The sequence below is a fragment of the Schistocerca gregaria genome, chromosome 6 (assembly GCF_023897955.1).
Source record: "Schistocerca gregaria isolate iqSchGreg1 chromosome 6, iqSchGreg1.2, whole genome shotgun sequence".
Lineage (NCBI taxonomy): Eukaryota > Metazoa > Arthropoda > Insecta > Orthoptera > Acrididae > Schistocerca > Schistocerca gregaria.
The window spans coordinates 450,523,141-450,545,514 of NC_064925.1; the positions used below are offsets into that span (position 1 = coordinate 450,523,141).

Below are 22,374 nucleotides of genomic sequence, written 5' to 3' on the forward strand. Positions count from 1 at the left end.
CCCTCATTATGACGGTGAACCTTACTGCTAATATGGAAAGTTGCCTCATCGCTGAATATCAACCATAACATAAAAGTTCATCTTCCATTTACCCTAGAATAGCATTGCTAAAGTCCATTCACTTCACTTCGTCAGTATCTTGAAGAGCTTGTACCAGCTGTAATTGGTATGCTTTGAGCGCTAAAAGACGCCGTAGCACACGCCACACTGTCATATGTGGTAATGCAAGTTCTCGGCTAGCATGACACGTAGACTTCTCATTTCAGTTTTCCTTTTACATCTGGTGATATATTTTCCCTTTGTTCCTCCTTCTCCTCATCTAAAAATGAAGGAATACCAGTTCCAAAAAACTGGAGAGTAATGAATACCCTCCTGTTATCAGTGAACATTGCACATAATTTATCTTCTACATTGGTAAAGTCTGAAAAATTACACGATGCATTAAAATCATCAAGAGGAATCCGAATTCATTTTGTACACCACTGTAACAATATCATATTTATTTGTGTTCATTCAATACAGGTTTCTCAGAGCAATTATACCTCATGTTCTGCCTCTTTACAGTCACTTCCTCCCATGCAACAGATAGACATCCATAACACAGTTGTATAGCAACAGCAAATTATTTTAGGCACAGTAAACATAATTTTAATAAAGCGGAGTCTTAGCTACTAGTCCGACATTTAGCACTGTGTCTTCAATATATTATCTATTACTGATAAATGCACATTTACATGGACTTAACAGTAGGGAGCAGAAACTATGCTAACATCAAACACTGAAACATTTATCATCCTCTATTAATAACAGCAACAGCAGGATTCCAAAACATTAAAAAAAAAAAAAACAAAAACAAAGGGAATCTTTCTTCCTGGATGAAGATATATAGGTAAAATCGTATTGTCTGTTACTTCCTTAACAATTTTTGTGTGCCTGTTGTTAATAATTACTTTTTATTATATGTCTGTGTATCACTTTCTGTCATGATTTTTTTCTGTCCACTCCTTTTTATTTCAACACAGCGTATCACTAAGCATTAGGTCACTTATGTTTCTCCAATACTTCATAGAGAACAACAAATAAAGACAGAAGTATAATGGCATGAGTGATGTGTCGTCTGTTACATGCAAATGTGTAGCTACTTACACAAGCCTGGATAGTTTGAATGCGTTTGATTCAATGTATCTACTGACTGTAACAGCAGAATGCTGAGGCTCTACTTTGATAACTTTTTGATGAATATTAATAAAAAGTTTTGCACACATGCTCTAATACAGTGAAAGATAATTCTGTTAGAAGTTAAGCTAGTGGATGAAGACTCAAAAAAAGGTTAAAAGAAGAACAAGAAAAATCATGTTCCCTGTGACAATAGCACAATTTATGTGATGTGTACAGAAATACACAAACTAGAAGAAATAGTGGGTTATTAAATTTTGTAGTTAGCTTATTTGCACTGCATTTAGCAGTTGGCATCAGCATTTTGTGTTCAAATGTTTCATATATTAGTAAACAAAAAGCTTTTTGGTATCTTGATTTTATTTTTGGATGCACTGACGTACATAAGCAATAATAATAATAATAATTTAAAGGAAAGGTGAAAACAGCATTAATACAGATGAAAAATTATCTGCTGAGGAAATAATAGTGATTAAGATTAGTGATGACTAACATTGTGCGAAGTTCACTGTTGTGAATTATGATTATTGTTCACAGCATGTAATGTTATCACTGAAATCTCTGTGTGCCATAACGTCTCTGTTACCTATCACAAATGAAAAGAATAGAAAATGGCGGCAGTTATTGAAATATGGTACACAGATCAGAAGAAGTAATGCACATGACTTGGATTAATATAATTTACAAATTACATTTCATTGTGGTATCACTGTTTCATACATTGCTGACCTGCATTAACAAAACGGCATAGTAAAATAAATAGCTACAGAATGATCATCAAATATTTACTTCTAATTAAATTAGGCTGTATTCTTCTCATGAATTTCGTATGTTCTGTGTTTAGTGTCCCATGTACAGATGTACATTAAGAGTTTTTGGAGAAGATATGAACTTACAGAAGTATTCTGTTTCCCCTGAAGAGGTATCATCAGGTATGTTTACAAGTAGAGAGAGTGCATGCAACTACTTAAACAATTGTAACACATTTCACAGTTAATAGTCAGAAATGTGCAATCATGACATCCAGAAAGAAATGAGGAACATAAGTAAATTAAATAACATTAAAATTAACGGAAAAAGAGAAACAGTGTGCTGACATACCAGAAATTGTTATTTCACTTTTGTTGACACAAGCTACATAAACTACTTCACATGCATATATGCAAGAACTAATACATATGTACATATGCAAATCTTCTTTATGTTGGACGAAATTAGCATTGCTCAGTTCCTTTTCATTAGATTTGTTATTTCCTCAGAAAAATATTTAAACGCCCCATTATTTTGTTACTTAATGAGATTCCGTAACAGTAACCAAGACTTATTCATTTCTGTGTCACCCTGTACATTACAGACATTATTCTCCTGCTTCGAGAATTTTGTAGTATTCATAATTTTACCTCCAGTCTCCTGCTCATAAAATACTTGTCCCCATATTAATAGATTTATTGGTGATTGGGAAATGATAAGATGCTCTATTATTGTGAAGATGCTGGGTGGTAGCAAGTGATAGCTCATTAGTTTCAAAGGTAAAGAATGGTAATAAACCACAGTCTTAATCACCTAATGACAAATAGTGTTGGTAAGTTGTAGGAAGCTGCTGATCTGAACAGCATATGCTGTGTTTAAATAATTAATTGGGACACTGAAAAATATGACATGGACATGCTTAGTCTCCTGAACCTCCACTTGTAGCTGTAGCAATGAATGTTCCTTTGACCTTTTTCTCTGAGATGCCTTTGATGTAATAGCTGAGTCAGTTTACTGTCATGTGCAAACCCCAGATATCTTATTGTATTTTGAAAACTGACAACTGTTTTGTTATCTGTAATACAGGTGGATAGAAAGTGATAACTGTGTTGTTCATCTATAATACAGGTGGACAGAAATTAATACAGCATATGAGATCTTATCCAGTGCAATCCCCAACAATCAGTCTTTCCTTCTCATTTTGTCTAATTCTTCCCTGACCCAATGTTCCAAGACTTTTCCATAACTCTCCCTGTTTTCTTAACGTTGCCAGTCCTTTGATTCTTCCCTCTTCATTCCCCCCTCAGCCCTTCTGCCAAAAGACAAAGCAACTGGCTCCAAAAGCTTGCTCATTACCTTAACTTTTACAAGTCTTTTCTCCTGCTGCCACTTGGTGAGTAGGCTTTCTACCTGTCCAGTTACATTATATTTGCAAAAATTGATTATTTTTGTTGATGTGTTAGCTCCAGGACCAGCTAAACATTTCACGCCAAACTTTTGAATCAGCAGCCTGATACTGAATGCTGAGACACCAAGCCACACCTTTATGATCTACAGAAAGAATCACATTATTTATGTGCACTTATACATATGCCACTACCACTATTACAAGTCATATGTCTACATTTGACAATCCTTTTACTTTGTATCATCAGATTCTAAATATTCTCTGGCTTCCTTCTCATTTATGTCTAATAATACTCCAACAGCCCAGTAACTTTATATCATCAATCATCGATCAGAAATTTGGAGCTCTAATTTTACATACGATTTACTCACACCCTGCTCCGCTCATATAATGTTGTGGATATCATCTGATATTAAATTCTAAAAAATTCAGTCTTCCCATTCATATACACATCAGTTTTAGAAATCTAGTCCATAATCTACAGTTACTTCCTTTGCTTTCAAAAAAAATAATCTTGTTAAGAGCCCAGCATACTTCACCGATCCCAGTTTTATTATTGATGTATCCTAATTTCTGCTATTGTCCTTACATCTATGTGAAAATACTTTTAGCTCAGGCCTACTTGCTAATCTTCAAAAGAGCACTACTGATTGTATGGCACTACAGCGAGATCCAATTCTGATTTTCATGCCATTTTGCATCATCACAGCATGCGTTTCGCAGATAAGGGAGCACAAAACACTCTGACGCATAGCTAGTCCAGACTTACCTTTGCACTCTGGCTGCTCCCCAGTCCACTTCTTGTCAGCTCCACACCTACGTGTTGGCTCCCCTACAAGTGTGTATCCATCCTTGCACTCGTACGTCACAACCGAATTGTAGGAGCAGGATGTGTAGATCGCCTTCCCGTTGCCAGGGTTGTCAGGCGGAGGGCACTGCACGGCTGTAACCACAACACAACCACAAACAGACAACAAAAGCCTCATAGCTCATCAACCATATATGTCTTGAAGTAATACACAAATGTGTATACTACAGGCTACATTTACATCTAAATACAAAATCACAAGCCATCACACATTCAATAGCAGAGGGTAATTTGTATCACTACTAGCCATTCTCTTTCCTGCTCCACTTGCAAATGGAGTGCGAGAGAAACGACTGTCTATATGCTTCCATATGAGCCCTAATTTCTCTAATCTTGTTTTCACTGTCCTTATGCGAAATGCACAGGAGAATCAATCAACAGAAATCCTGGTTCTCCATATTTTCTGAATACTGTTACACGAGAAGAATGTCATCTTCCTTCCAGGGATTACCATTTGAGTATCTTGGAGCATTTAAGTAACACTCATGTGATGATCAAACCTATTAGTAGCAAATCTAGCACCATGCATACGAAATGCTTCACTGTCTTCCTTTAATTCTGACCTGGTGGGGAGCCCAAACACTCAAACAGCACTCCAGAATGGGTCATACTAGTGTTCTATAAGTGGTCTTTATAGATGAGCTACACTTCCCATGCACTGAACTGAAGTACACCTTTTGCCTTATCTGCTACCGATCTTATGTGCTCATTCCATTTCATATTGCTTCCTGTTGTTTTGCCTATATATTTCACTTATACGGCCGTGTCAAGAAGCACACGATTAATACTGCATCCAAACATTAGAGGCTTGCTTTTACTACCAATCTTCATTACCTTATCTTTTTCTATATTTAGAGCAAGCTGCCATCCATCACACAAAACAGAAATTCTGTCTAAGTTGTCCTATACCCTCCTACAATTGCTCAACAAAGAAACTTTCCTGTACACTATAGCATCATCAGCAAACAATGGCAGGTTGCTTTTCACCCAATCCATCAGATAGTTTATCTATAGACTAGCCTATAGAGAACAAGAGAGACATCTCACATTTTCCTGGGGCACACCTAACTATACCCTTGCCTCTAACAATCATTTGCCATATGGGACAGCTTACCGCATTCTGTTACTTAAGACCTATACCGTATGCTCTGATCTTTGTTTGCAGTCTGCTGTGGCCCAGTGTGTCAAAAGCTTTCAGGAAATCTAAGAGGAACCTGCTTGTTGCCCTTCATCCATGTTTTTCAGAATACTGTGTGAGTAATGGACAAGCTTAGCTTTGCACAAGCAATTTGTGGACAGAATTTTTTATATCTGATGGAAATTTATAGTGGACATGCTGAGTCACAGATAGGCACAACAGACACACACTGAAACTCTTTCCCAGCAGGAACCTGAGCAACATGCATGATGGCAACCTCAGAAAGCTCTCCATGCTCACCTTCTGCTCCCACCTTGGTGTACCACTGTCCACCGCCTTTACAACAACCTCCCACAAAACCTCCCCCATGCCCCCTCATAGCTAACAAACCCTGTCTCGCACTACACTTACCCCACGCCCCAAAACTCCCTCCCACCACCACACAGAATCCAGAACCTAAACACACCCACAACACAATCATGAACCTTTCCTCCAGAAGCCTTACCCCACAGAAATATCAGTCCTTTGCAAAGGCCTCATCTTTTGCCCCACTCCTAAATTCAATCATGCAGGACTTATTAAAGACCTTCTCCCTGTCCCTACAGTGGAAACACGTTTTCTCCACCAACCCTACCAATCAGACTCAACCAAAGACCAATATTGAACCTTGGCTAATTCAGATCACTCCTCCATCCAACCGTGATCCACCCCACTGCCCCAACCCCCCCCCCCCCCTTAACTTTCCAGAGTTTCCTAACCTTTCCTAATCTCATTATCTTGCCTCACCACCATTTCCTAAATCCCTCAACGTGCACACTAACCTTACATCTGCAGGAAGAACCACAGTCCATAATCTAAAAACTGATCCTGACCTTACAATCCTACCTGCGGACAACGGCTTCACCACTGTTGTTCTGAACGGCAAGGATTACCTGGTGGCAGGGCTCTTCCTACCTTCTACATGCTTCCTAAAGTCCATATGCCTAACCATCTAGGATGCCCCATTGTGGCCGGTTACTCTGCCCCCACTGAGAGAATCTCTGCTCTCATATACCAACACCTTCAACCTATTACCCGGAACCTACCCTCCTATGTAAAAGACACCAACCATTCATTTCCTCCACTGACTCTCCACAGTTACTGTCCCTTTATCACATGGTTCCTGGTTGTCACTATTGATACCACCTCCCTACAAACTAACATTCCTAATGCCCATGACCTTACCGCTCTATTAAACACTACCTTTCCCAGTGCCCGACAGATACAAAACCAACAACCTACTTCCTAGTCACCATGGCCAACTATATCCTCTCCCACGATTACTTCTCCTTTGAAGGCATTACCTACAAACAAATCTGAGGAATGGCTATGGGCACCCACATGGCACCATCTATGCCAACCTACTCATGGGCCATCTTGAGGAATCCTTCCTAAGCACCCAAAACCTAAACTCCTCACCTGGTTCAGATTCATTTATGACATCTATGCTATCTGGATCAAAGGTGAGGGCACGCTATCTACATTCCTCCAGAACCTCAAAAACTTCTCCCCCATTTGCTTCACTTGGTCCTACTCAACCCAACTTCCTAGATTTTGACCCCCACCTCAACTGCCCACCTCTGCCTCTTGCTTGTACTGCATTCCCACTAAAATAATTAGGATACCCTGGTAAGCAAAACCAATTGTGATCTCTCCATACACACTCCCCCTGCCACCTCCTAAAATCTTCGTTGAGGTGAAAGTCTTAATATGTACTGTAACCCGAGGTCTACATTTGGTTGGAAGGTTATGCTCTGGTTTTGAGTTGGCGAAACCACCGAGTATCACATAAATCTGTAGTGTGGTCTGATATCTTTTCTCATACTACGCCACATTTAACACATTTTCCGTTATAAAAACTTCTGTGTGTGTCTGTGTGTGTGTGTGTGTGAGAGAGAGAGAGAGAGAGAGAGAGAGAGAGAGAGAGAGAGAGATTATAGATATATATATACACACACACACAACGTAACTATTATCGCACCCTTTTATGGATCATAACTCTGTTTTGAAAAACCTAACCTCCGGACACTGTTCTCATTTAACGGGCACCAGTACGGACATTCAAACACAACTGATATCTATATGTGTGCTTCACAAGAGGGAACCTCAATACATTCTATAGTACATATCGTTAATATGTCGATGTGTATTCTTTGTGCCCCTTGTTGCTTTTGATAACTTTAAAAAAATAGTAGCAACCAACCATATTAACCTAATATTCTTTCTTTTGAATGAACAAAACATCCTTATGATTATTTTTATTTTCGAAAACATTACTACTGAATGTATTGAAATATACTTGCCCAAGGTCTGAAACATTGTATTGTACATCAAATTTCGACGTATAATCCAACTTCAGCGCAAAATGACCGTAATTTGGATGAGCGCTCCTACTCTTCAACAAACCGGGGTATCTGCTCCGGACGCCAATTTTAGGGAGTGCCAAGTTCATATTCTTGAAGGAAAAAACCTGTTTCACAAAGCGCCTAGCACCCAGTGCACGTCAGTCTATCGATTTTGGATATGGTTTTTAAAGCACCACTGTCTGTTTTGACATTTTTGAACACATTCTAAATTGACTTATGAACGAATCGTAAGTTGATTTTTTAATGTGTGCACAGACCACGTGATGTCTCTGCCATGGGAATCCCCATCGCATCTGGAAATAAACTTTCCCGCAGACAAAAGAGGACAGGGCTCTAAGAGCTAATTCCAAGGAAATCAATCACTGTCCGTTTATGTGGTTGACTGGCTGCGAGAAACATTAGCGTTGTTATCATTATTATCGAAATCCATAGATTCGTACTACTAGAATGGAAATAACATGTAAGAAAGATTACATATTATCTTCTCGGTGTATCCAAGAAAATGAAATTTTGATAGAAAATTTTTGCCAGATCGCTACACTACTAGAGCGGCAAATGCATTGTACGAACACGTAATAACGTCTAACCGGGCAATAAACGGGGGATAACCAAACCGGTGATTCTGGCAGGGTTAGTTAAGGTAAACACAGTATAAATTTTGACAATGGCAGGTATAGGTACAGAGTTAGTTCAAAAAAATGGTTCAAATGGCTCTGAGCACTATGCGACTTAACTTCTGAGGTCATCAGTCGCCTAGAACTTAGAACTAACTAAACCTAACTAACCTAAGGACATCACACACAGCCATGACCGAGGCAGGATTCGAACCTGCGACCGTAGCGGTCGCTCGGTTCCAGACTGTAGCGCCTAGAACCACTCGGCCACTCCGGCCGGCCAGAGTTAGTTCAAATGGCTCTAAACACTATGGGACTTCACATCTGAGGTCATCAGTCCCCTATATTTAGAACTACTTAAACCTAACCAAACTAAGGACATCACACACATCCATGACCGAGGCAGGATTCGAACCTGCGACCGTAGCAGCAGCGCGTTTCTGGACTGAAGCGCCTAAAGAATTAGTGATGACAAGAGTGTCTGTTAGAACTAGGAAGGAGAAGAAACGGGAACAGCACACATATCATAGGAAGAATATGAGGATTCCAAATTTATAACAAAGTTTCGTACTAGTATTACTTTACAATTTCATGGTTGAAAAACTGGATCATATGAATGAAATGTGAAAATATTTCCTAAGATAAAACTTTTTTCTTGTAGGCCAATAGGCATTTTGATATTGGTACTTCGTGAATTACATTCTGTCGTGCTATTTATATAAATCAGGTACATTAGATTGATCATTTGTGGCTAAACAGTCTCGGTTATTTGGCGTGTGTTACAATTGCTGCAATACTAGAAAGGCCTATTTCGTTTTACCTAGCAGACAGTGACAAAATAGACATAATCAAATCGAGAAAGCAGACCAGTCTTGGGTACTATTCGTGTTAACAGCTTTTTCAGTATTAGACGACAATTTGATTTTTCATGTAGCAAAACGTTTGACGAACTTTGGTGACGTAATTGATTCTTTCGCTGAAAGGAAAGCACGCCATGTAAAGCTGTAGCAAGATTAAGAGAGCAAAAAATGCTGGGACGTAAGGATTGAAGAAATGTGTACTGTCTTGCATATCTCTTGTCTTTACTGGTTTTATGGTTCCTATATTTAGATTTATGTCATGCGAAAGAGAATGTTATTAGCTAATAGGAAATAAAGGGTGCAAATTTCCTGAAGAGTTTTTACTCTCCCGGTCACAAATAATCCCACCCAGTATTAAGCGTGAACTTTTTGTTTTGTTTTACTGGAAAGGGGGGGGGGGGGGGGGTTGATTGGCCAAACCGGCTGACTGGGAGCAGGGGATGCACAAAATGACATTTTAATTTCCACTGTCCTGAATATAGGTTTGATAAATTAAGAAATGAAAGAGGAGGCCGCCTAGTAGAATTTTGCACAGAGCACAACTTAATCATAGGTAACACTTGGTTTAAGAATCATGAAAGAAGTTTGTATACATGGAAGAACCCTGGAGATACTAAAAGGTGTCAGATAGATTATACAATGGTAAGACAGAGATTTAGGAACCAGGTTTTAAGTTGTAAGACATTTCCAGGGGCAGATGTGGGCTCTGACCACAATCTATTGGTTATGACCTGTAGATTAAAACTGAAGAAACTGCAAAAATGTGGGAAATTAAGGAGATGGGACCTGGATAAACTGAAAGAACCAGAGGTTGTACAGAGTTTCAGGGAGAGCATAAGGGAACAATTGACAGGAATAGGAGAAAGAAATACAGTAGAAGAAGAATGGGTAGCTCTGAGGGATGAAGTAGTGAAGGCAGCAGAGGATAAAGTAGGTAAAAAGACGAGGGCTGCTAGAAATCCTTGGATAACAGAAGAAATATTGAAATCAATTGATGAAAGGAGAAAATATAAAAATGCAGTAAATGAAGCAGGCAAAAAGGAATACAAACGTCTCAAAAATGAGATCGACAGGAAGTGCAAAATGGCTAAGCAGGGATGGCTAGCGGACAAATGTAAGGATGTAGAGAATTATTTCACTAGGAGTAAGATAGATACAGCCTACAGGAAAAGAGACATTTGGAGAAAAGAGAGCACTTGTATGAATATCAAGAGCTCAGATGGAAACCCAGCTCTAAGCAAAGAAGGGAAGGCAGAAAGGTGGAAGGAGTATATAGAGGGTCCATACAACGGCGATGTACTTGAGGACAATATTATGGAAATGGAAGAGGATGTAGATGAAGACGAAATGGGAGATACGATACTGCGTGAAGAGTTTGACAGAGCACTGAAAGACCTGAGTCGAAACAAGGCCCCGGAGTAGACAACATTCCATTAGAACTACTGACGGCCTTGGGAGAGCCAGTCATGACAAAACTCTACCAGATGGTGAACAAGATGTATGAGACAGGCGAAATACCCTCAGACTTCAAGAAGAATATAATAATTCCAATCCCAAAGAAAGCAGGTGCTGACAGATGTGAAAATTACCGAACTATCAGTTTAATAAGTCACAGCTGCAAAATACTAACGCGAATTCTTTACAGACGAATGGAAAAACTGGTAGATGCGGACCTCGGGGAGGATCAGTTTGGATTTCGTCGAAATGTTGGAACACGTGAGGCAGTACTGACCTTAAGACTTATCTTAGAAGAAAGATTAAGAAAAGGCAAACCTACGTTTCTAGCATTTGTAGACTTAGAGAAAGATTTTGACAATGTTGACTGGAATACTCTTTTTCAAATTCTAAAGGTGGCAGGGGTAAAATGCAGGGATCGAAAGGCTATTTACAATTTGTACAGAAACCAGATGGCAGTCATAAGAGTCGAGGGGCATGAAAGGGAAGCAGTGGTTGGGAAAGGAGTGAGACAGGGTTGTATCCTCTCCCCAATGTTATTCAATCTGTATATTGAGCAAGCAGTAAAGGAAACAAAAGAAAAATTTGGAGTAAGTATTATAATTCATGGAGACGAAGTAAAAACTTTGAGGTTCGCCGATGACATTGTAATTCTGTCAGAGACGGCAAAGGACTTGGAAGAGCAGTTGAACGGAATGGACAGTGTCTTGAAAGGAGGATATAAGATGAACATCAACAAAAGCAAAACGAGGATAATGGAATGTAGTCAAATTAAATCGGGTGATGCTGAGGGAATTAGATTAGGAAATGAGACACTTAAAGTAGTAAAGGAGTTTTGCTATTTAGGAAGTAAAATAACTGATGATGGTCGAAGTAGAGAGGATATAAAATGTAGACTGGGAATGGCAAGGAAAGCGTTTCTGAAGAAGAGAAATTTGTTAACATCGAATATAGGTTTATGTATCAGGAAGTCGTTTCTGAAAGTATTTGTTTGGAGTGTAGCCATGTATGGAAGTGAAACATGGACGATAACTAGTTTGGACAAGAAGAGAATAGAAGATTTCGAAATGTGGTGCTACAGAAATCTGTCTCGCGTGTGTTGGGTAGATCACGTAACTAATGAGGAGGTATTGAATAGGATTGGGGAGAAGAGACGTTTGTTGCACAACTTGACTAGAAGAAGGGATCGGTTGGTAGGACATGTTTTGAGGCATCAAGGGATCACAAATTTAGCATTGGAGGGCAGCGTGGAGGGTAAAAATCGTAGAGGGAAACCGAGAGATGAGTACACTAAGCAGATTCAGAAGGATGTAGGTTGCAGTAGGTACTGGGAGATGAAGCAGCTTGCACAGGATAGAGTAGCATGGAGAGCTGCATCAAACCAGTCTCAGGACTGAAGACAACAACAACAATAACAGATTCCACTGCAAAATATACACTTTTGAATTCCACAGAGCGAAATATAGTGACGTGCGAAAGAATGCTATGTGAAGAGCCGTGGCACTGCACTTCGGCACATTTAAGACCACATATTAACATGTATTACATTTTCTCAAGCATATAATTATGTTTTATATATCAAACTCCTCAGAAAGATGCGTGCTAGAAAATGAACATCTTTTAGAAAACACTGGGGGGGGGGGGGGGGGTGCTATCAAGTTTTTGCCTCGGCTCTGAATTATCGTAGATCCGGGGGCTGCTTCCCCACCACCCCACCCCCTTTCCCCACACACGCAAAAGTTTCTTTTCAACTTCCCACGTTTTATAATTTGATACATTTTTTTGTTGCCTTGCGAACGCAAGAGTCCTTATTACAGAGTGGCAAACAATAACGGTATTACTTGAAAGAACCATTACAAGGGCTCCGCAATTAATCCCCAAATCTTTTACTTCTACGGCACTTACCTTTTTTCGTTCTCTAGTTTTCTGTTCCACTTAGCTCCTTCACGCCGTTTATGGTGTCGGATAGGTTATATTTCAAAAACGAGTAGCTGACACACACGCAATGAGGACATATAAAACCAAAGCTGACAACTTGAACACGAATCGAGCGAAACAGAATCATTATAGCATCCGCGGCAGTGACATAAACAATCGGCGTCCAAATGAACTCAACAATGAACCATACCTACTACGCTAGCAACACTGCTGCTTTCTGTTGGTCACCTACTTTTCTGAGTATATGCTATTCTCTTTCTCTATCTACACGCTTGCGGCACTGACGCCTAGCACTCCCCTAAAAGGTACTGGCCGAGTTTCCTTCGTTGGACCGCCGTCCCCTTTCGAGTTGCTATACTCAATTAAATAAATTGCAGTTTAGTTTATTGCCAGGTACAATAAGAAGCCAGAAACAGTGGTGTTTCATTCCGCCCATGTCTCGGATAACCGGACCAGATTCGATCTCGAGGCAGACACAGAAACTGTATCGTTGTTTTAAAATAAGGCTGTTTCAGCCCACCTGTGCTTGGAACGGACTAATTGTATCGAAACAGTGATGTTTCATCCCGCTCTGTGTTGGACGAGATTCGGGCTCGGCACAGGTACTGAAACACAACATACCACTTCATGAAACACTTTCAAGAGTGTCGAAATCTTTTTGACAAGCAATAGCATAAAGCTTAAGAATCCGAAAATAAAGCTTCGTTACTAGCTGACTGTCCTATTCCGAAATGGAGTAACATCTGCTTTATAAACACTAACCAAACAATAAAACAACGCATACTATTCACATTCAAAACAAGAAATGTGAAAATCATTCAGTTAAATTACACTTCTTTTATAACATAAGGTACTCTGTTCATGTGCAGTAATCATATTAAGAAGCGCAAGTAAGCCTACAACATTTTGAATAAAAAAAGGAGTAGAGTGGCAGTTCTTAGACTTATACATAAACTTGATATATTTATAATTGGAAGCAATCTGTTTGACGTATCACTGATAGTGTAATGGTGAACGGGAAGGGCTGGGAAGGATGGTGAATTCATAGTAACGATTCGAAACACCTTGAAAGACAAAATTTTTTCCTGTTATATTTTGTTATTTATTCGAATTATTTGGCGTTATTTGTGAGTCTATAAACACTGTACCTATTATCCACAATGATTCCTTTTGTGTGCATGGAAATTAGCAGGATGGGTATATTACGCATACTAACGGAATATGGGAATCCCAGTAGCATATCCGTTGTTTCTGCAGTTTGCTCCCACCTCCAGTTCCGTTCGTGGTGGTTCTTCTATCTTCAGCTATGGCTGTCCTGAGCCAATTGAAAAGTATGCAAGTCACACGAGACGAAAGCAGCGCATTTGCTGCAGGAAATACGAAACTGCCAGGAAACCTAAGAGATAGTTTCATACTTTCTGCCATATGATTGGCGCTCTCGCGCCTCATTTGTGTTTGTATGGACATACTTAAACAGTAGACATTCAAGATGGTGAAATGTGTAGGTTTATTTGATCACAAAACACAAACTGTTTCACTGTTTCGAAACAGCGTATCGAAACATTACATTGTACTGTTTCATTTGTTTCGAAACAGTTACGTGTTTCAGTTTGCCCATCTCTAACCTGAATACACTGTCACTGCGGTGAGTGCTCTTGCCAGAAAGTTCTCTGGTTGTCAAATGTTTCGTTACATACAGAGTTGCCTCCATCCCGATGTATCGGGACCGTCACCGTAATGGACTTTTCTTGTCCCGACAAGACTTGGGTTGTCATATCTAGCTGCGACCATGTCGGGACACTCTGAGATGGGGGTATAAAAATAAAGTAAAAATTTGTTTAATATGATTAATATTTATTTAGAACACATTTGTATGGAACTTCTTGCAGCAGAAGTAATGGATACATAATATTTTTCGGACGATTTCACCTTTTTCAACATGTCTTTTTTTCCTTTAACGTATTTACAAAACTCCGTGCGAGTCAGCTTGTAGTGAATAAAATTGATTCTATAGTCCCTGGCAGCAGTCGATTTCTTTCATCAGTACACTGGGCCAACATCAGCGAAAATACTGTTGTGTGCGGGAATAGAAAACAAATACCCCCATAATTTTAGCAAGTGGCACAAATGTTTGTGGTTTTTCATTTCCTTAAGGAAGTAAATCCACCTTTCCTTCACAGAATGTATAGACATAGTCACGCCTAGTTTCTAAAAAGCTCCTCAGATACCTATATTCCCGAAAACAAGTGTCGCCTGAAATTTTCACGTCAGTTTTAGAGCTGGCCGCTGTGGTCGAGCGGTTCTAGGCGCTTCAGACAGGAGCCGCACTGCTGCTGGTCGTAGGTTCGAATCCTGCCTCGGGCATGGATGTGTGTGATGTCCTTAAGTTAGTTAGGTTTAAGTAGTTCCAAGTTCTAGGGGACGGGAGACCTCAGATGTTAAGTCCCATAGTGCTTAAAGCCATTTGAACCAGTTTTAGTCAGTTATATAATAGTGTTTTCAATCATCACCCAATCTGCGGTTTCAGACTGCATCATGCAATCAAATACTTGGTATTTATTAATAGAAATAGACAATTCTTCTCTCCAAATTTCGAAATCAGTTATTTCTTGGTTAGGGTTCTCATTCTTTAATATGTTCAAATTCATCGTGGTTTGCCATGCCAATAAAATTGGCAGTCTTCCTTTCTTTCAGACAGCTTTGAGTGTCGATCATTATATTTCTTATTTCAATTATCGAGACTTTATTCTTCTCCGCGATTATTATATTTTTTCCAAATAGAACCAAGTTTGACTGCAGAAACACTAATTTCCTGATCGGACAACTGAAAATCTGAAATTATTTTAGGTGGCCTGTCTTCGGTGTGAAAAATTTTCTTTAATGGAACCCAAAGGTTAAGAAATTCTTTCAACTTTCGGGCAGTCGTTTTTGTGTGAGATAGAAGAATCTGATTGACATCGAGGTGCTAGCAGAACTCTTCGGCTTTTCTGTCCTTACCGTGTATACTGAAAAATAATGAAATGTTTTGTCTAGGGTTGCCACCCATCCCGATGTATCGAGAACGTCACCGTTATGGACCTACTAATCCCGACATCCCGCTACGATTTTGGATGATTACACGACAGTGTAGTCTTTTGTCAAGAAAGGATGTATGGATCAGGAAGCGATATGGGAGATTTGTAGCTGTTTCATCTCAGATCTTAGAGAGGTAAGGCAGATGTAAGTTAGCACATTTCTAGGAAGGATCATACAAATAGATTGGCAGTATCATCGATATCAAAGCCAGTTTCTATGATAAAAGAAGATACTCAGGAAGAATTGCTCGTTGCTGCTGCTCGTTGAAGCACATGTGGCTCGTGGCTCACAGCTTGATATAGTTATTTTCATCTGATACCACTTCACTGACGGGATTATCAGTTTACATGGGCCCACCGCGCAAAAGCGTGAACGCTACTGTCTAGTGTATATATGACACGAGGTAAATCGCAAGGAAAGGCACGAACATTTTTTCCGCACAAGAGACATACTGGTACCATTCGGCACCCCCTTCCCTCTCGTCCCGACATTAGCTAACTAATGTCGGGATGGGGAAGGGGAAGCCAAATGGTACCAGTATGTCGCTTGTGTGGAAAAAATGTTCGCGAACTGAAGCTGCACTTGGGCAGCTTTTCCAGTTTTGAAAACATTATACAGGGTGATTCAAAAAGAATACCACAACTTTAAAACTCTGCAACGACAAAAGGCAGAGCTAAGCACTATCTGTCAGCGAATTAAGGGAGCTATAAAGTTTCATTTAGTTATACATTTGTTCGCTTGAGGCGCTGTTGACTAGGCGTCAGCGTCAATTGATGCTAAGATGGCGACCGCTCAACAGAAAGCTTTTTGTGTTATTGAGTACGGCAGAAGTGAATCGACGACAGTTGTTCAGGGTGTATTTCGAACGAAGTATGGTGTTAAACCTCCTGATAGGTGGCTTATTAAACGTTGGTATAAACAGTTTACAGAGAATGGGTGTTTGTGCAAAGGGAAAAGTTCTGGACGGCCGAGAACGAGTGAAGAAAATATAGCACACATCCAGCAAGCATTTGTTCGCAGCCCAGGAAAACCGACTCGCAGAGCTAGCAGAGAGCTGCAAATTTCACAATCAACTGTGTGGAGAGTCCTACGAAAAAGGTTAGTTATGAAACCTTATCGTCTGAAATTGGTTCAAGCACTGTCTGCAGCTGATAAGATTAAAAGAATCGATTTCTGTGATTTTATCCTTGCTCAAATGGAAACAGATGAATTTTTCGTTTCAAAGATTGTGTTTAGTGATGAAGCAACTTTCCACACTAACTGGAAAGTCAACCGTCACAATGTCTGTATATGGGGCACTGAGAAACCGCGGGAAACAACTCAGTATGAACGCAACTCGCCTAAGGTGAACGTTTTCTGTACCATTTCAGCCAATAAAGTTTTTGGTCCCTTTTTCTTCGAAGGTGCTACTGTAACTGAACTACAGTATCTGGAGATGTAATAGAATTGGCTGTTCCCTCAGCTCGAACAAGAAGCACAACAATTCATATTTCAGCAGGATGGAGCGCCACCACATTGGCACTTATCTGTCCGTAACTACCTGAACGTCAACTACCCGAGGCGATGGATCGGCCGCCAGGCAGCCCGTGACAGAGCACTTCATCACTGGCCTCCAAGATGCCCTGATCTTACCCCCTGCGATTTTTTTCTTATGGGGGTATGTTAAGGATATGGTGTTTCGGCCACCTCTCCCAGCCACCATTGATGATTTGAAACGAAAAATAACAGCAGCTATCCAAACTGTTATGCCTGATATGCTACAGAGAGTGTGGAACGAGTTGGAGTATCGGATTGATATTGCTCGAGTGTTTGGAGGGGGCCATATTGAACATCTCTGAACTTGCTTTTGAGTGAAAAAAACCTTTTTAAATACTCTTTGCAATGATGTATAACAGAAGGTTATATTATGTTTCTTTCATTAAATACACATTTTTAAAGTTGTGGTATTCCTTTTGAATCACCCTGTATTTGAAGCTCTACCGAATTCCTGACCCAACAGAGTCGTCACTATTTGCATTGCACACAGAAGACTTAACAATGGCCTTCCTGTGTGTTTTCAACATTGTCTGGGATTTCAAATTTTTAGCAGTGTTCTTGCTTTCGACATCGTGCGAATATTTTTTGGTTGTCTGCAAAAGTGTTCTACTCATTAATTCTCATCTGAGTAAGAGGTGCTTGTTTTTCTTAATATAACATATAATTGTGTTTCAGAATCGCTTTTAGTCGTCGCGTTTAGGTTTAAAAAGACAAGTGCTAGTGTTGCACATGGAACTTTAGGAGGAATGGTATAACTTTGCCAACCTAGAATTTCATATTCTTCTCAACATTTTCCTCAATATCTTTTAGATCTTGCGGTTCTCTTTTTGTTAAAAACGTTTCCAAATGTCAAGACACATTACGGCCGAGCTAGGAGGCCATAGGTATCAAAATGGCGACGATATTACGAGTATTTTGCTGTCTCTGCAATGGTTCATACAGAAATGAACATTGGAAAGACAATTGGAATCTGTAGCACCAGAAGAATGCTGAAGATTTGATGGGTAGATCACATAACTAATGAGGAAGTATTGAATAGGATTGGAGAGAAAAGAAGTTTGTGGCACAACTTGACCAGAAGAAGGGATCGGTTGGTAGGACATGTTCTGAGGCATCAAGGGATCACCAATTTACTATTAGAGGGCAGCGTGGAGGGTAAAAATCGTAGAGGGAGACCAAGAGATGAATACGCTAAGCAGATTCAGAAGGATGTAGGTTGCAGTAGGTACTGGGAGATGAAGAAGCTTGCACAAGACAGAGTAGCATGGAGAGTTGCATCAAACCAGTCTCAGGACTGAAGACCACAACAACAACAGCAGTCGGCTTATAACCATCACAAATGAAGTTTAGTGTTTGCCTTCAAAGACACCAAGGAGCCCGACTGCGTTGAGTAATGACGAAGAAGACGAGAACTTCAAAGAAGTCATTGTCTCTTCTTTGGAGACTGAGAGTTCAAGGTGTCATATCTTGGAACAACTAACTAAGAGAAATGTTTTTAGTTCCTAAACATGCCTGCCAAAACTTTATTCAGTGTGCAAGACGTTATTTGCCTCCTTATAACGTAAACTGGGCAGATTTTACCTTTCCTGATGAAACTTTCAGAATCTCCTTTCAAGTCTGAATGTTGTAGATTTAAAGCTGCCTATTTTAATGTTCTGAATACTCATATACCTATTTGTCTTTCATATTTTCAACTACGTTTTTTCTCATTTTTGCTGACTTGCACTTCTTTTAATGCAGCTGAAAACGTTGCCCCGTTTCTCTGGTAACTTTGTCATCGCTATTTGCAAATTTTTATTGCATAAATGTTTTCTTAATTTATGATGTTTCCATAAATTATGAAACTAGGGATTAGGGTTAATGATTTATAACGGTTCTAGGGAATTTTCGCACATATCAGTTCACACAGTAATTTAAAGGAAAGAAACAAAAGCGGCGTAGTTGTCCGTATTAACGGTACTTTTAACACTATAGCTGTACTTTCAATGATGTGGGTGTTCTACAGGGTTCGACATTGGGTTTGCTCTTATTCTTGTCGTATATCCAAGAAGAAGAAATAGTTCTGGTTGCTGACAATGCTAGTATTATAATCACGACTAACGGAGTAACTGTACTGAAAATGTGAGTAATATTTTCTTGGAAATTAATAACTGGTTTTCCGCAAATGCGTGTCACAGAATTTCGATAAAACGCAGCACATGAAAATCAGTAGGGAACAAGGCCTGAGCACATCATAGGAAATAATGCATCAGGGTAAACCCATAAACGAAAGAGAATAGTCTTTTTCTTTGATGTTTCTAAGGATCTGAATTAGAAGTAGGGACGACTGTTATTGCTGAAACAAGCGGTTTTCGGCTCTATTGTTCTTTTTTTTCATCTCCAGTTTAAACTGACTGTTAAAAGCGATCAAAGTAAACGGTTTCTGAAAACACCGATTTTCGGTTTTTTATTTCTATTATTTGTAGTAATAAAAATAGATACCGAACAGACTGAAAACTTATGATAAATTGTCCGTTTCCAAGAGCAACAAGGAGAAAGTCATTTATTCACACACGGGCAGCAGACCAGCTACCTTATTTTTTTTATCAAACTGTGAATGACTTGTTAAGTTTTTAATTTATTGTTGCTGCCGTAAGTTCCTTTCTCTTTTCTTTTATAGGAATAGCACATAAAGCCTTAATATTTCAACCCTTTCAGACTTGAATTTTTTCTGGAAGAAAGAAAATTGTTCTTAATGTGGCACTGCTCGTAGGTTGTTTTTTAATGATTTTAAATGCAAGATTTATATAAAGACATGTACCCGTTTTCAAAACATACTTTGTACGAGGCCTGTTCAAGAAATTCCGGAACATTCGTAATTTCGCGCTAGAGATGTATTGGAGCGAAATGAGGTTAGCATCTCTCCACATGCTTGTGTTTAATGTTTAACTGGTGGAAGTTTCATTTTTGTATGTCTGTCAGTTATTGCTCTGTGCTGCATTGAGTAGAACGTTGTGTCGCACATTTTACGAATTTCAAAGTAGGAGAGTTAGAGCAGCAACGCGTCTGCATTAAAGTTCGAGTGAAACTCAAGAAAACCTTTACAGAGATACACCGAATGATGCAGGAAACCTACGGTTATGAGTGCCGAAGCATTGGTGGTGCGAATGGATGAAATGGTTTTAAAACGGCCGGACGGAATTCAAAGATGACTCTCGTTCAGGACACTCTTCGACGTCTACCGACGACGTTAGGTCAGGAATGCCAACGAAATTGTGTTTGCCAATTGAAGACTGACTGTCCAAGATACTGCAGAAGAATGTAACATTTCAGGTGGGTCATGCCAATAAATCCTGACACAACATCTTGGAATGCATCGTGTTGCTGCCAAGTTCGTCCCACGGTTCATGAGCCAAGACCAGAATGTCTTTCGCTTCGCAATCTGTGAAGAGCTTTTGGATCGCGCAAATGAGAACGAGATGTTCTTTAAGAGAATCATAACTGGTGATGAGACGTCGGTGTACGGTTATGACGGTGGGACCAAGCGTCAGTCTTCACAGTGGGTCGGGAAAGGTTCAAGATAAAGCTCGTCGGGTCAGGTCAAATGTCAAAGCTATGCTAATAGTTCTCTTTGACTTTGAAGCAGCCGGCGGGAGTGGCCGAGTGGTTCTAGGCGCTACAGTCTGGAACCACGCGACCGCTACGTTCTCAGGTTCGAATTATGCCTCGGGCAAGGATGTGTGTGATGTCCTTAGGTTAGTTAGTTTTTAGTAGTTCTAAGTTCTAGGGGACTGATGACCTCAGAAGTTCAGTCCCATAGTGCTCAGAGCCATTTGAACCATTTTGAACTTTGAAGCATTAGTTAATCATGAATTTGTGCCACAGGGAAAAATAGTTAATCAATGGTACTATCGGGACGTGTTGTGACGCCTCAGAAAAAATGTGAAAAGGAAACGGCCAGAAATGTGGCGGACAATTCGGGACTCTTGCATCACGATAACGCACCCACACATTCATCCCTGTTGGTGCGTGACTATTGGACACAAAACGAAATCACTGTGCTGCCTCGCAGCGCGGGATTAGCCGAGTTGTCTGGGGCGCTGCATTCATGAACTGTGCGGTTGGTCCCGGCAGAGTTTCGAGTCCTCCCTCGGCATGGGTGTCTGTGTTTGTCCTTAGGATAATTTAGGATAAGTAGTGTGTAAGCTTAGGGACTGATAACCTTAGCAGTTAACTCCCATAGGATTTCATACACATGTATGCTGCCTCATCCGCTGTGCTCTCCAGACCTGGGCCCTGCGTTTTTCTTTTCTTTTCTTTTTTTTTTTAATTTCCAAAGTTGAAAACTCCTTTCAAAGGTCGAAGTTTTGCAACGATAGACTAGATGAAAGAAAATTCGCAGACGGTGCTTCGCGCGATCCAGCAAGAGGCGTACCAAGTCTGCTTCCGGAAGTGGAAACGGCATCGGAAGCGGTGTATAAATTGTGGAAGAGACTATTTAGGAGGAGACCATGCACAGTAAGAAAAAGGTAAGCGTACAAAAATTTTATGGACAAAGTTCAGGAAATTGGTTGATCACGCCTCGTACACTCGGCTTCATCTTATAGACTAAAATAATTAACTAAGAAAAATTGTCTATCGTAATGAATAGTAACATGGTCATTCAGTAATTATCATGCCGGCCGCGGTGGCCGAGGGATTCTAGGCGCTTCAGTCTGGAACCGCGCAACCACTACGGTCGCAGGTTCGAATCCTGCCTCGGACATGGATATGTGTAATGTCCTTAGATTAGTTATGTTTAAGTAGTTCTAAGTTCTGGGGGACTGATGACCTCAGATGTTAAGTCCGATAGTACTCAGAGCCATTTGAACCAATTAATTATCATAGAAAATAACAATATTCAATTATACAGTAGAAGATAGAGAACCATCCACGTCCGTATTTTCTGGTGGCCACGAGCTGCTGCATTGACTTGCCGATTCATAGTGATGCCCAAAAGTTGGCACTTGCGAATAGTGAAGAGGCAGAGCATGTACACATTTGTATATCAGGTTTCCATTGGATAAATACTTCTGTTGCAGCGAAGACACAGTAAAAGTTAATGTACGCAGCTGTAGCCAGAATGTCTGAAAGGGTTAAAGCAATTGGAGCATAGTACTTCATTGCTGCCAA

At 40.0% G+C, this 22,374-nt stretch overlaps 1 protein-coding gene across 1 annotated transcript in view; it reads right to left on the reverse strand.

The window, feature by feature from the left end:
• Window positions 1-22,374, reverse strand: part of LOC126278326 (uncharacterized) — a 1,364,175-nt gene that overhangs the window by 213,951 nt on the left and 1,127,850 nt on the right. Inside the window, exon 7 of the mRNA XM_049978346.1 lies at window positions 4,104-4,277. Within this exon, the coding sequence (XP_049834303.1) occupies window positions 4,104-4,277 (174 nt within the window). The remainder of the gene's footprint in view (window positions 1-4,103; window positions 4,278-22,374) is intronic.